Raw genomic sequence first — 13,301 nt, 5'->3', positions numbered from 1 at the left:
ACCACAGCTCACTGAGGGAGTGGGTCCCCAACATACAAGCTCTTGACTCCTGCAGGTTTGGAGAACATCAGGCACTTCTGATGCCAGGGTAAGAGGAATCTTTGAGATTTTCTCCAAAACCTCTTCCCAGGCAGAGCTGTGCAGAACTGTATTCTGCAGCACAATGTCTCGTGAACCCCATTTCCCATCTGCTCCTCCCTGCCTCTAACCTCTAAAGATTACCCATGAGGCAAAAGCAGAGCAGAGAGGGGCCGAAGTGGACCCCACAATCAGCAGGTAGGACAAGGAGCAGCAAGAGGTATCATTTCCCTGTTTATTTCAAGAGAACAAAGAATCAACCATCAAATTCTGTACAAAAACATGGCATTAGAGCTGAGGGGACCCACGGGCCAGCCCCCTTCCCACATCTGAGCCCAGGGCCCCCCTAATTTGTCAAAAACCAAGATCAAAAAACCCAAATCCTGGAAAAATTATGAAAACTCTGGGGAGACCTTCCTGGGCGACTCCCTTCCTCACTGTCCCCTACCCAGGGACTTGTAGTAGGGGCAGAAAGGCCAGATTTAGGGTTTGGCATCCAGTGGGGAGCTGGGGCTAGTAGGAGGTGCCTAGGAAGGGAAGAGATCTCTCGCCCTGTCCCTGCTTGTGGGACGCTCAAAAAGAGTTTATAAAAAATTGGGGCCAGAGAGTAGAAGAAAAAGGACTCATCAGAATCAAAACCTAAAGAGTGACCAAGGTATAGCTCAGCGGCACAGTGCCTGCCTGGTGAGGGCGAGGTCCTGAGTTCAATTCCCAGTTCCAAAACAAAACAAAATAGTGGAAAGAGTTTGTTGTTGTTGTTGTTGTTGTTGTTGTTGTTGTTATTGTCTTCTCTAAAAGACAGAAAACTAGAAAACGGCCCAAGTCCTGAGTTCCCCAAGAGTTGGATCCTCCATCAGCCCCCAAGCCAGGCAGAAGCAGGCCTGGAGAGTGGGGAGAGGCAGGTTCTTTAAAAAGTCACTCCTGGATGGAAGGCGTTGTCTTGTGTCACCTTCTTCTGCTCCTGCTGCTGCCTTCACCGCCGCCAACGAGGAGTGGGGAGCGGGACCAGAGCTATGCGGGCAAACTCAGCTTCTTCCCCTTGAGGACTGCGGGAGAGAGACACTGGCATTGGCGGGGGGCACCAGGGACCTGCCAGCATCCACATCACAGACCAAGCAGGACGGCCTGGGCCCAAAGGAGGGGCCCTGTGCTTGTATTAGGGGCTAGCATGGGGCCCTGCAGACCCCAACACAGGCTCATTGTTTTCAGAGCTGGCTACACCTCTTCCTGCTCTGAGGAACTCGAGGTGCTGAGGGAGGAGGGGCTGGGGACACAGCAGGGCTTGACCCTGGGCTAGGGCCTGCCACCCACCTCAGGGCTCTGCCTCTGCTCCCTTCACAGGACTCCTAGAGGCAAAGGGCCTCAGCCATCTTCTACTCTTTTTCCTTTGGTTTTCTGAGACAAGATTGGTTCAGCCTGGCCTTGAACTCACTAGGTAGCCCAAGCTGGTCTTGAACTCAAGGCAATCCTCCTGCCTCAGCCTCCCAAGTGCCAGAATTACAAGCATGCACCATCACACCTGACAATGACCATCTCATCCTCCTGCTGCACCCCCAGATCCTACAGCTTGGCCTGGGCCACCCAAGTACCCCACATATTTGTTGAATGAATGAATGAATGAATGAATGAATGAATGAACAAATGAACCTCACAGTTATAAGTCCTCCCTCGCCACATCCCCATTTGAAGCAATATAGCAGCCAAAGGACAGGACCTCTTGGGTCCTTGGGGAGCCAGGGGCCAGAGGCCTGAGTTTCTAGGGAGCAGTGGGCAAGGTACCCCAAGACCCCAGGAGGAACCTTTCCCTCCCATGAGGGACAAAGGACTCAAGACTCTGCCCCCACCTCCCAGGCAGAGCAGTGGCTAAGCACGGCACGGGCTGGCTACCTTTGGTGATGTAGAGGTAGAAGAAATCGCAATAGAGGACCGTCTGGACCAGCCCAGCCACGATGGCGATGAGGTCAAAGAAGCCCTCGAAGTGGTAGCGCCAGATCCAGTTGAAGAGATAGAGCGTGCGGTAGACGCCCAGCGCGAACAAGTAGTGGCTGGTGATGGTCTCCGCCTCGCCGGTCTTGCTCACCATGAACAGCTGCGGCAGGATGGCCACGGACTCCAGGTAGATGGAGAAGGTCCAGAGGATCTGTGCGGAGCCGGGAGAAGGGCCGAGAGCAGGGAGGCGCAGGGCACGCGGAAGGGAGGGACGGGGGGATTGCAGGCACAGGCTCAGGGAACTGGACCTGGCGCTGCGCACCTTCCTGTGCCCGTTATATTTCATTTAATTCTCTCCACAGCCCCAGGAGGGAGCTGTAATTTTTTTGGTTGTTCTTTTGTTATTTATTTATTTATTTAGCAGAACCAAGGATTGAACTCAGGCCCTTGCACTTGCCAGGCAAGCGCTTACTCTACTGAACTGGCCCCTTGTTTTTATTTTTTGAGACAGGGTCTCACTTTGTGGCTCAGACTGACCTTCAACACACCATAGTCTAGACCGGCCTTGAACTTATGGCAGTCCTCCTACCTCCGCCTCCCAAGTGCAGAGATAACAGTTGTGCAGTACTACACCTGGCAAGAAGCTATAATCATTCACATTCCCATTCAACAGATGGGGAAAACTGAGGCTCAGAGAAGGTAAGGCACTTACCCAAATGACATAGCTCATTAGCAGCAGGGCTGGAGACTATATGTGTGTGCATTAGTGGGGACCCAGGACTTCTCTCTCCTCCATACTCTCCTGGCCTCCTGCTTCACTCTCTTACTAAAGAAAGGCCTGGTCTGACGCTTCCTGCTGGGCCCTTTTTTCGTCCCCAGCTTTGTGAAAGTCCCACCTGGGACGGTCTGTGACCCACAGGTACTGAACTGAGACTTCTCACAGAACAGAGCCAGCTGGCCCCTCCCTGACTGGTTCGGTTTCAGGGAGCGGGTGGTGAAGCTAGGACACAGTCACAACAACTCACACTTCCACAGCTTTTGCTGTGACCAAGGCATTAACTGCTATCCACTCTGAGCCTGCGAAGCCAGTCTTGCTACTGTCCTGTTACACACGTGAGCAGGCTGAGCTAAGGAAGCTGTCCAGGGTCTCACTGGCTCTGCACCCAGGCAGCTAGACTGCAGAACCTGCCCTCAGAGCCACCCAGGACCCTCCAGTGACTCTCTCAGCAAGCACATCCGCAGAGGCTCATGGGAAATGCACCGCTGAGCTGATCCACACCAATCCTCACCTCTGGGGTTGGCCTTGGGGAACAGAAGCAAGGAGTAAGAGGAGACAGCTCTGCAGCCCTGGATGTAGCTCACCATTTCTCTTTATACTTCGTTTGTTTTGCAGTGTAAAGGATTGAGCCCAGGGCCTCTACCCTGAGCTACACCCCAAGTCCTATTTTATTGTTTATTTTGAGAGTAGGGTTTTGTTTTGTTTTTTTGAGAGTAGTTTTGCTAAATTGCCAAGCTGTACAGGTTGGATTCGAATACTAGGATTACAGCACACTATTAGGACTTTTTTTTTTTTTTTTAACAGAGTCTCACTAAATTGTAGACTGGCCTCAAACTTGTGAGTTTTCTGCCTCAGCCTCCCAGGTAGCAGGGACTACAGGCATGCAGCATCACAGCTGACATCCAAATTGTTGTTAGGATTTTGGGGTTTTGTTTGGTTGGTTTTGTTCTTTTGTAGTGTTTGGGGATTGTTTTGTTTTTTGAGACAGGGTCTTATTACACAGTCTAGGCTGGCCTCAAATTGCCAATACTTCTCAGCCTCTTGAGTGCTGACTTTTTTGTTTTGGGGGCTGCTTTTTTTTGTTTGGTTGGTTTTGGTTTTTTCAGACTAGGTCTCGCTATACAGTCCAGGCTGGCCTTGAACTTACAGCAATCCTCCTGCCTCAAACTCCTGAGTGCTGGGATTATAGGCATTGCCAACACACCCAGCATGTTGTTTTGTTTTAACACAGAATCTTGCTATGTAGTTCAAGCTGGCCTCAAACACATGATAATCTTCCTGCCTCCACCTCTCAAGTGCTGGGATTATAGACATGTACCACCACACCCGGTGATATCTGAATTTTTAAAGAATATTTTCTTTAAAAAAAAAGAGGGGCCAGGGAGATGGCTCAGTGGAATAAGCGCTTCCCTGGCAAGCACAGGGACCTGAGTTCAATCCCTGGTTCTACCAAAAAAAAAAAAAAAAAAAAAAAATTTTTTCATATATATATATATATATATATATATATCCAAACACCATTTAATAGCACAAGCTTTAGCAGCAGGCACACCTGGGTTCAAATCACATGAATTTAAAAAATAAAACATAAAAATAAAAAACAAACTAAAAAAAAAAAAAATCACATGAACTCTCCCATCTAAGCCTCCCATCCTCTTTAAAGACAGAGGCCCAGCATGGCGGCACATAGCACACACTTGCAATCGCAGTACCTGGGAGCCAGAGGCAGGAGAATCACCAGTTTGAGGCCAGCTTGGGTAACTTAGTGAGACTCTGTCTCAAAATAAAACTTAAGAAGGGCAGATGGCCCAAACATGAATTCAAGCACATGCCCACTACCCACTAGGCCCTGGGCCTAATCCCCAGGACTAGAAAAAGAAAATGAGGAGACAGACACCTGCTTCCGGAGTGACAAAAGAGCAGGCACATGGTGGGTGCTTTGCACAGTGACCCTTCCCCTCTGAGTGAGAGCAGCACACAGGCCTGTTTCCGGCCCGGGCCCCTCCACTCTGAGCAAACCTCAGAACCTCCCCACCTCCCTTGTTGCCCCATCTGCAAACTGGGTTCACAACCCCTCGAGCAGGGTGGTCACAAGGGCTTGGGCCAGTGCTCTGTGCCGGGTGACCACAACCTATCTGTAAGCCCCTGGCTCCGCCTATAGCACGGTCAGTGTCCCTCCAGTATTTCTGAGATGCGTGGGCTAAGGTCGCCCCTGTCAGGCTGGTTAAGCCCGTGCAGTGTCTGTGGAGATAAATCTTGAATCTGTGGCCAAAATTTGAAGATGATATCTGCCTAAAAACTACTGGATTATGGGTCCTGTCAAAAACAGGCCTGCCCTGCCACCGAGGGCTGGCTTCCTGCTGGGCAGGCGCGGGCATGGGGAAGGCAAGGCTGCCTCAAATGTATGACTCCTGCAGCACCTCAGACTTTGGCCTGGTCCTCCCATAATTCCTCTCAGCAGTTCCAGCAAAACACTACAGAATAAAAATCACGAGGGCAAACATCTCAATCCTGAAGCATCAAGCTCAGGACCGAACACTTCGGTCATAAAACACAAGAGAGAGCACTTCCCACCCGACGCCAGACGCTTTCCAAACATCAACCCTCAGCAGAGCCCCTCACTGGTGAGGGGGACAGGGGTGCTGCTCCGTGTACAGCGTGAGCCTAACACACACAGGGCTCTAGATTTTATCTACAACACCAAAACAACACCCTACTATACCCAAACCGATTATATTTTACAGATGAAGAAACTGAGGGGACCCGGGAGATAGCTCAGTAGAGTAAGCGCTTGCCTGGCAAGCGCAGGCAATCCCCAGTACCTCAAAAAAGAAAAAGAAACTGAGGCTCAGAGTAGTTGCAAACTTGCCCCAAATCTCACCAGGGCTCAGTGGAAGGAACAGGTTTCAAATCCCTGCACTGTGGTTCCAGAGTCTCTGTGTTTAGCCACTAGGCTTGCTACAAAACGTCATAAATCTTCATAAGGATGTGATCTTGACTTCATATTTAGGGAAACTGAGGCATGGAACAATCAAGTTACAGGTCCGGGTTCATGTTAGTAGAAAATAGGCAGATCTGAGATTCAAGTTCAAGCATCCTGACTCCAGAGCCCTGTCCCAATTCCTGACCTATTCAGTCTGGTATTACTAGATCAGTGACTTTGGACACTTTAGACTCTAAGTCTCAGTTTCCTCATCAGTAAAGTGGGACTGCTATGGAAATCATTGAGTCCAAGTACATGGTGGGTGCAGAGCAGCATCGAGTTCACGGCACCTACCTCCAGGGCCTGTGCCCTGAGTGTACAGGTCCCAAAATAAGGACGCCTCAGCCAACCGGGCAGAAAGAAGTGTGTGCGAGGGCCTGCCACCAGCAGCCATTCTGTCACCACCACCTGACCACTGCAGGAGTCCGTGGGCAGCCTACCTCTAGAGGAGTGAAGTCATGGTTGACCAGGAATGCAAGGATGGCCGTGGGAAAAACAAGGAATTCCACTCGGAACGTGTCATGGTTCCCATCATAGGTAGCTTTAAACTTGCTATAAATCATCCAGACAGTGGTGAAGGAGCAAGCTATGTAGACCACCTGGCAAGGGTGACAATGGGTTACCTCACTCAAAGGACCAACCCAGCCTGTGGCGCAGACCTAAGGGCCTGGAACCTCAGCTGCCTCCTCCCTCAGACCCCCCGGGTCTCGCCCACTCTCAGGAGGCCCAAGGAGGTGGCCCTGAGCTTTACCTTCATGCATGTGTTGTAGAGTGAGATGTAGTTGGTGAACAGGTCCAGGTAGCGGGCGGTAAACACCACAGCAAACAGGACCTGGCTCTTCCCTGAAATCCCTGCGGTCAGGACACAGAGAGAGGAGGAAGCTGACGGTGGGCTGCATGGGCCATAAACTAAGGCACAGTACGGTGGCTGGGGCCAGCCTGGCTCAGAACCACAGCTGTCCCTAGAGGCCTCCCCAGCACGCCCAGCCCAAGCAGGGCCCTTTCCCGCGGCCCACGGCCAGGGGGCAGCCGGCCCCAAAGCTACTCCAGCCCGAGGCTCCGTCCCGAGCTAGGCCTCTGAGCCACCTCAGCCCTCTCGGAGTCCTCCCACACTCTCCACCGGAGGAGGGGCCTAGGGAGGACCCTGCCCGACCTCGGCGCCCCCCTCCAGCAAGTCACCTCCCTCCTGCTCTCTTCCTGGCTGCCACGGTCCACGTCACCAACTCCCAGCCACCTCCCCGCCAGCCATGGCTCCCTGTTCCCAGCACGGAACCCCCAGAGCAGCCCAGATGAGGGCTGAGAGAGGCTGAACTGGAGGCCTGGCGAGACCAAACAGATTGTGTGCACCCCTCGCCTGCGGAGGCGAGCTGACCCCGCGGTGACCCCAGGCCGGAAGAGGGAGTCCCCACCAAGCAGTGGGCGCACGAACCAGTCCCCCCGGGGCTCCCCAGCGGCCCCCGGTGCTGGGACGCCCCCGCCTTCTGTCCCCTTCTCCCCTGGCTTCCCTGGTCTCTCACCGGCACACGAGCGGGACTTCCAGATTTTGAGCAGTAGCAAGATGATGGCTAGGAGGTGGGAGAGATCTCCCAGGAATCGGAAGAGATTCATGGCCGGGGGCGCGGGCAAGGCTGGGCTAGGGGAGGTGGGCTGGCGGGGGGCTGCCCCCCGAGCTGCTGTTCCGGCGGGCGGTTGGGCTGAGGGCGGGAGCGGACCCTCCGGTGGGCTGGCTGCGGGGAGGGGACTCGGAGGAGGACCGAGGCCGAGCTGGCGGCAGAGCCGGAGCTGGGAAGAGGCAGAGGGCGGTGGAGGAGGAGGAGTCCGGGCGGGGAAGCTCCGCCCCCGAGGGAGGGGTCCCCGGCTCTCGGGCTCCCCCTGTCGCCCACCTCCTGCCTTGCAGGTCTGGCGCCCACAGCACTCTGTCTCTTGAGTCCTGTGAACCTGGAGGGTCGCTGGGATTCGATACTCCCATATCCCAGAATTGCTCCCCCACTCAGTGTGTTTCTCCGTAAAGGGTGGAGAAGAGCTGCCAAGACCCTGCCCTCACAGGGAGTTGGGGGCGCCTTCTGAACTTCAGAAATCATGCATAGAAATCCAGATGCTGGACTGCGGGCTTCTGCAGCTCACCTGGGGCCTCCAGCTCCAATCAGGAAAGAAAAGAAAGCTGCTCTTACCATCACATCCCTCAGACCAGGGAGTCCAGGCCCAGGGACCCCTCCCTCGGGCCCAGGGGTCCAGGCTGGCCTCCTCCCTCAGACCCAGGGTCTAGACCCCATCGCTCTTCCCTCCATATCTTGGAACTTAGGGTCCCACTTCAACCATTTAATAGCTCAGGAGCTTGAACATCAGGAAAACAGATCCACCATCCCTTCCTCCTGTACCACATCAAAATTCAGGCCCCAAGTCTCTTCTTTCCCAGGACTGTGCACCTTCAGCCCAGTCCTCCCAGACCTTGGGCATGAAGGGAACAGGAGGTTCCCTAGCGGGCTCAAGGGCAAAACTCGGACACAAACTACCTCAGGGGCTCATGGGCCTGGTACTAGCCTGGGCTCCAGAACTGTCCCCATACCTGCAAGTTTCCAGCGTCAGCCTCTAAGGGCCCAGGTGTCCTGCACCACCCTCCACCCAGAGCCACACAGGCAGCCTTGAAGAAGTGTTGGAGACTGCTTCACCTGATGGACAGGATGCACAGATGGCCTTGGGACACAGAGACCAGGCTGTGGTCTGGACAAAGCACACACTGCTCTCCTTCTGGATGTCCAAGCAGAGATGTGTCCTCAGAGGGTGACATCCATGACACTAAGGCTGGTTTGTGCTAGGAAAAGCAGGATGCCTGAGCACTTAAACAGAGACCTAGGCTGAAAGGGGGGTCCCCAGGTCCACGGGTTCCAGTAGAGATGGGTCCTCTGGACCCTTGGGTCTGAGGGAGGAGCCAGGGCCTGGACCCTGGGTGTAAGGGAGGAGGTCAGGGGTCTGAGGGAGGAGGCTAGGGCTTGTACACCCTGGCCTGTGGAATGAGGGGCTGGGGTCACAACTCCTGCGTTCATAATAGAGACCTAATTTTCAAGCCCAGCCTTTTGGCATGATAGAAGCCAAGGACCACTGTTAGCATAGTCACTGGAGTCGAAAAACAGCCTCCTGGTTCCTGAGCCTTTAAGTGAGGTGGGGGCTCCCGGCCGGCTGTCCGCAGCACAGGCATCTAAATCGGAAGCAACATCTACACACAGGTTCTGAGTCCTTGCCCCCACTTTCTCCCTTTTTATTTGCAGCCCCTCTCTCCCTCGTCCTGGGAGGAAGCCAGAGGCTAGGAGTTGGGGTAGGGGGCGGCCCCTCCCCCAGCCCTGGCAGGAGGAGGGGTCCCCAGGGAGGCCAGGAGGGGGGGCTGTGGGTCTCCGGCAGGGACGGACGGGGACTGAATGTTAATCGCATCCCGACTGAGTGTGTGTGCGAGCAGTGAGCGTGCGAGTCCCTCCCGCTCCGGCTCCTCCAAGCCACGGCCGGGCGCAGCCGCCACCCTCCGCCCGCAGCCTCCTGGCCACCAGCGCCCGGCTGGGGGTGTCAGCCTGGGTGGGTCCGCCCGGCCCCCAGGGGTCTCCCGCGCGGCTGCCATCTGCCCGGTGAGGATGCGTGTCCGGGCGTCCGGGGCGGGCTGTGGGGGGGTGTGTCCGTGTAAGGGCTGCGGCGGCAGAGGGAGGAGGGGTCTGTCTGTCTGTACTAACCCTGAGCCGCCCGCCTGCATGTTGCAGGGCCCCCAGGCCTCCCCTGAGCCCCCAAACCTGCATGGATTGTGTGTACCTGGGTTCTGTGCCTTCTGCCTGCGTCCAGCCGGGCGTCCGGGTGTCCCCGGCTGCCTGTGTCCTCCTGTCTGTCCAAACAGCCCCTGACAGCAGTGGCAGCTCACATCGGCCCCCATCAGCCCCGGGGTTGCGTGTGTGTGTGTGTGTGTGTGTGTGTGTGTGTGTCTTCCTGCTCAAGCTCCGGGGGTGTTGAGGGGGAATCCCAGAGAAGTGAGGTTGTGCGTGTGTGCGCGTGTGTCTGTGTGTGCTTCTGCCTGTGCTTGAGAGTGGGGGTGCCAAGGGGGGCTCTGGAGGTGGCCAAGCGAGGAAGGGGCGAGCAGTCCCCTCAGGCAGTCTCCTGCTTTTCACACAAACACGCACACCAGCCACTGCTTCAGAGGTGACCCAGACAGACAGACAGACACAGACGCTGGGGGGGGGGGCTGCCGAGGGCACAAAGGAGGGGTGCGAATGAGCCAGGGAGAGGCGGGATGGGGCACATGGACAGGGGGAGGAGCCGGGGCTGAAGGCAAAGGGGGGCACCCCTGGTGGGTGGAGGGGGGATCCCCACGGGGTCGAGGCCGCAAGAGGACACCCCGACAGCCTCCGCAATGTCCGGGGCCCAACTTCCAGCGCAACATGTGTAGCCTCGTCCTCGCCTAGCCCGGGTGGCCGCAACCTTGGGGGACAGACAGGGCAGGTCAGGATCGAGGAAGAGGGAGAGACGGCCGGGGACAGGCGAGAGGTCCCTGCCGCTGCTGCCACCGCGCCAGCACCACTGCCTCCTGCCACCGCCCCGGGGCCTGCCCCCCCCCCCCACCGGCTCCCCGAGCCCTCCGCAGAATCTTCGGGTCCCTGGACACCGGGTTCCAGTCCTGGCCTCCCTGATATCCCCCCCACAGAACAGGGTCATGAAAAGGTAAGTCCGGGGCAGGGGCTGTGGGGGTGGGGGGGTGTGGACCCCCAAATCTAGGGCAGGGAAAGTTGGCCATGGGATTCATGCATGAAGGGGCTTCAGGGCAGGCAAGGGTCTCCGTGTTCCTCAGAGACTCTCCTCCACCCCTTCTCCCTCTCCAAACCTCCTTTTTGGGTTTCTATACCACAAACCTCCTAAGACCCCCCCTTCCTCTGACACTGCTCCTCTCCCCAGCGGCACATACCTGACACCCCAACCTCCGCACCCCCTCCCTGAACCAGGCTTCTCGGGCTGGCGTCCCTCTCCCGCTCTCCTCTGGCCTGCCCCTCCCCTCCAAGCTATGAGTCTGCTATTAATACTCCTGCCAAGGACCTTGAGGGCATCTAGGCCCCCGGCATCCTCGCCCCAGGCTGCCACCCCCTCCTCAAGGTTCTGGAATGCCCTTCCAGCTTCTCGCAGGCACTGGGACTGGGTGGAGAGACCTGGGGTGGGGGGCGGACGCCGCCGTCTGCAGCATGACTGGGGGGAAGCTAAAGATCAAAGTGGTCGCTCCCCTCTTCTGTGATGGACGGGGTGGAGGAAGCAACAGAGATAGGGACACCCCAGGAATCTCTGGCACCCTCCTCCTTTTCAGTTTGGGGACAGTCCGTGCCATGTACAGGATCTCAGTGGGGCGACTGGGGAGGCCGGAGCTGGGGGCACATAGGAGTATAGCTCTAAGTAAGCATCCAGGCTGCTGGGGCTGGGAGGGAGCCAGAGCTCCTGGGTTCTGGGGAAGAATAGAGGAGGACTCTGGAGCCCTAGGGGAGGCAGGGGCCTTGGCCAGGCCTGGAGCCTATGGGAGAAGTTGGAGGGCCGGGGTCCAGCACTCTGGCCCCTGGGTGGCTGGATGGGGAGTTGGGGCTGAGACTCCAGAGGTGGAGCTGGGGGCCTGAAGTCTCACTCCTGGGGGCGTGGGCTCTGGGGATCCAGCCTCCAGAGAGAGCACCTGAAAGCTGGGGAGGCCACTCCTGAGTCCTGGAGGGATGGTGGGGCAGCAGTGTCCAAACCATTGGATGGACAGGAACGGCCTACAGCCTCCTAGGAAGGCAGGGGCTGGGGGCTGCCCTCCTGAGTTTCAGCAGGGAGCAAAACCCTGGGGTCCCCAAAATCAGAGGCCAGGCAAGGGGTAGGTCTGGGAGGGGAAAAAGGGTCAGAGGGGTGAACAACCCCCCGGGAAGGGAGAGGAGCGCCAGTGTTAACCCCGCGGGGGCTAGGCCACAGCTGTGGGTTATTTTGGGGTGGAAGGGGGGCTATTCTGAGCGCTGATTGAGCCAGCTGCTTGGGGAAGGGCAGTGGCAAGGAGGGGTGAGGAGGAACCAGGAGTTAGGAGGGAGGGCCTGCCAGGAGCCCCTGCTTCCTTTCCTCCAAAAAAGTAGCCTGGGATCTCTGAGCAAGGGGGGAGGGGAAGGCCTGCGGGCAGGGCTAGGGGTGTGGGCCTTTCCCCCACCCTGGCTGTGCATGGGGTGGAGGAGGCCCGTGCTACCATGGCAACTGGACAGAAGGCTGATTGACAGCCAAGAGAGAACGCTCGGCTGTCTGGACCCTCACCACCTCTTCTGGGAGCCTCCAGAGCAGGCCCCAGGGCCTCTTTGGAAGCCAGAAGTAGAGCCCCCTCTCTCTTCGCCCTCCTCCTTCAGACCTAGGACCCAGGAACCTGGGCTCCCAGCCCATTCACCCCAGGCGGCCAGTATTCAACAGGGGGCAGTGGAGGCAAAGCTGTGTTTCCTCTAATTTATTAAATTGCTCCGGGCTAGGTGCCAGGGACCCCCCCCCCGCACAGCTGTGCCCCCCAACCCTGAGTCCCAGCCTGGTCCACGACTCTCTCAGAATGGGGGACAGGGACAAGAGTTGAAGGGTGGGCTGGGGTGGTGATGGGGTAAGAGGCAAGGCCTGGGGGTGCATTTTCTTTCCTTAGGACACCCTGCTAATCTCTGTTCGTTCTCTCTCCCCACACACCTGACCCCTTTTCCCTCTCTCATTTTTTTCCCTCACTTTTTCTCGCTTTTATTTCCGTTCCCTCCTGCCACTCGCCTTCCTGGCTGGCCTTTCATGTCTGTGCCGGGCACCTCCCTGGCGGGGTCTCGGGCTCTGCCTGGCTCGCTATTTCTGTCTTCGTGTGCATTCGCTCTGCCTGGCCGCGCGGTCCCATCGCTGTGTGTGCTGTCTCTTGCGGCCCTGGGGTCTGTCTCCGGCCTCGGCTCGCTCTCCATCTTCCTCCCTGTCCAACTTTCTGTCTCTTATCTCTCCTGCCTTCTGCCCCTCTCTCTGCATCTCTCCGCCTGTCCTCTCGGGTCTGGCTCACTCGTTTCTGTCACTCCCCCCGCTCTGCCTTCTCTCTGCCTGTCACTCTGAGCCTGTCCACCCCGTCTGTTTTTCCTTCCATCTCCCTCCCTAACCATCCCTTCCTCCCGTCCTGCTCCTATTCTGTCCCATCTCTGTGGGTCTCACTGTTCCCTCCATTCCTGCCTGCTTTCCCTTTCCCCCCTTTACCTCTATATCGCCCCCATTACTCATTGCCACTCTCTGGCTGTGTGCCGGGGTCCCGCACTCCTCTTCTCCCTCTGTCCTCCCCCCCCCCTTTGGGCCTCCCTTCCACCTTCGCCTGTGTCCTCCCCTGTCTCCCTGACTCTCCCTTGGTGTCTCTCTCCGTCTCTGTCCTGTTGTGTCTCTGTGTCTCTCCCTCTCTTGCCATCTATCTCTGCCCCTCTATCCCTGTCTCTGTCCCTATCTGGATTTCTGCTCTGCTCTCTCTCAATCTCTGGTCTCTGTCCCTCCATCTCTCGCTGTCTCTATCCCTCCATC

General features: G+C 56.9%; 1 protein-coding gene across 1 annotated transcript; it reads right to left on the bottom strand.

Moving 5' to 3' along the window:
- Window positions 1-299: 299 nt before the first annotated feature.
- Window positions 300-7,575, bottom strand: Kdelr1 (KDEL endoplasmic reticulum protein retention receptor 1). The gene is made up of 5 exons (XM_004646482.2): window positions 7,286-7,575; window positions 6,520-6,620; window positions 6,209-6,367; window positions 1,966-2,218; window positions 300-1,124 (listed from the first exon to the last, which is right to left on the bottom strand). The coding sequence occupies exons 1-5, from the start codon at window positions 7,374-7,376 to the stop codon at window positions 1,090-1,092; spliced, it is 639 nt and encodes a 212-aa protein (XP_004646539.1). The 5' UTR covers window positions 7,377-7,575; the 3' UTR covers window positions 300-1,089.
- Window positions 7,576-13,301: the final 5,726 nt, after the last annotated feature.

This window comes from Octodon degus, unplaced genomic scaffold, assembly GCF_000260255.1.
Source record: "Octodon degus isolate 3935 unplaced genomic scaffold, OctDeg1.0 scaffold00268, whole genome shotgun sequence".
In the NCBI taxonomy this organism is placed as follows: domain Eukaryota; kingdom Metazoa; phylum Chordata; class Mammalia; order Rodentia; family Octodontidae; genus Octodon; species Octodon degus.
Note: the sequence above shows the minus strand (reverse complement) of the source record. Positions and strands in the feature narration are given on the sequence as shown.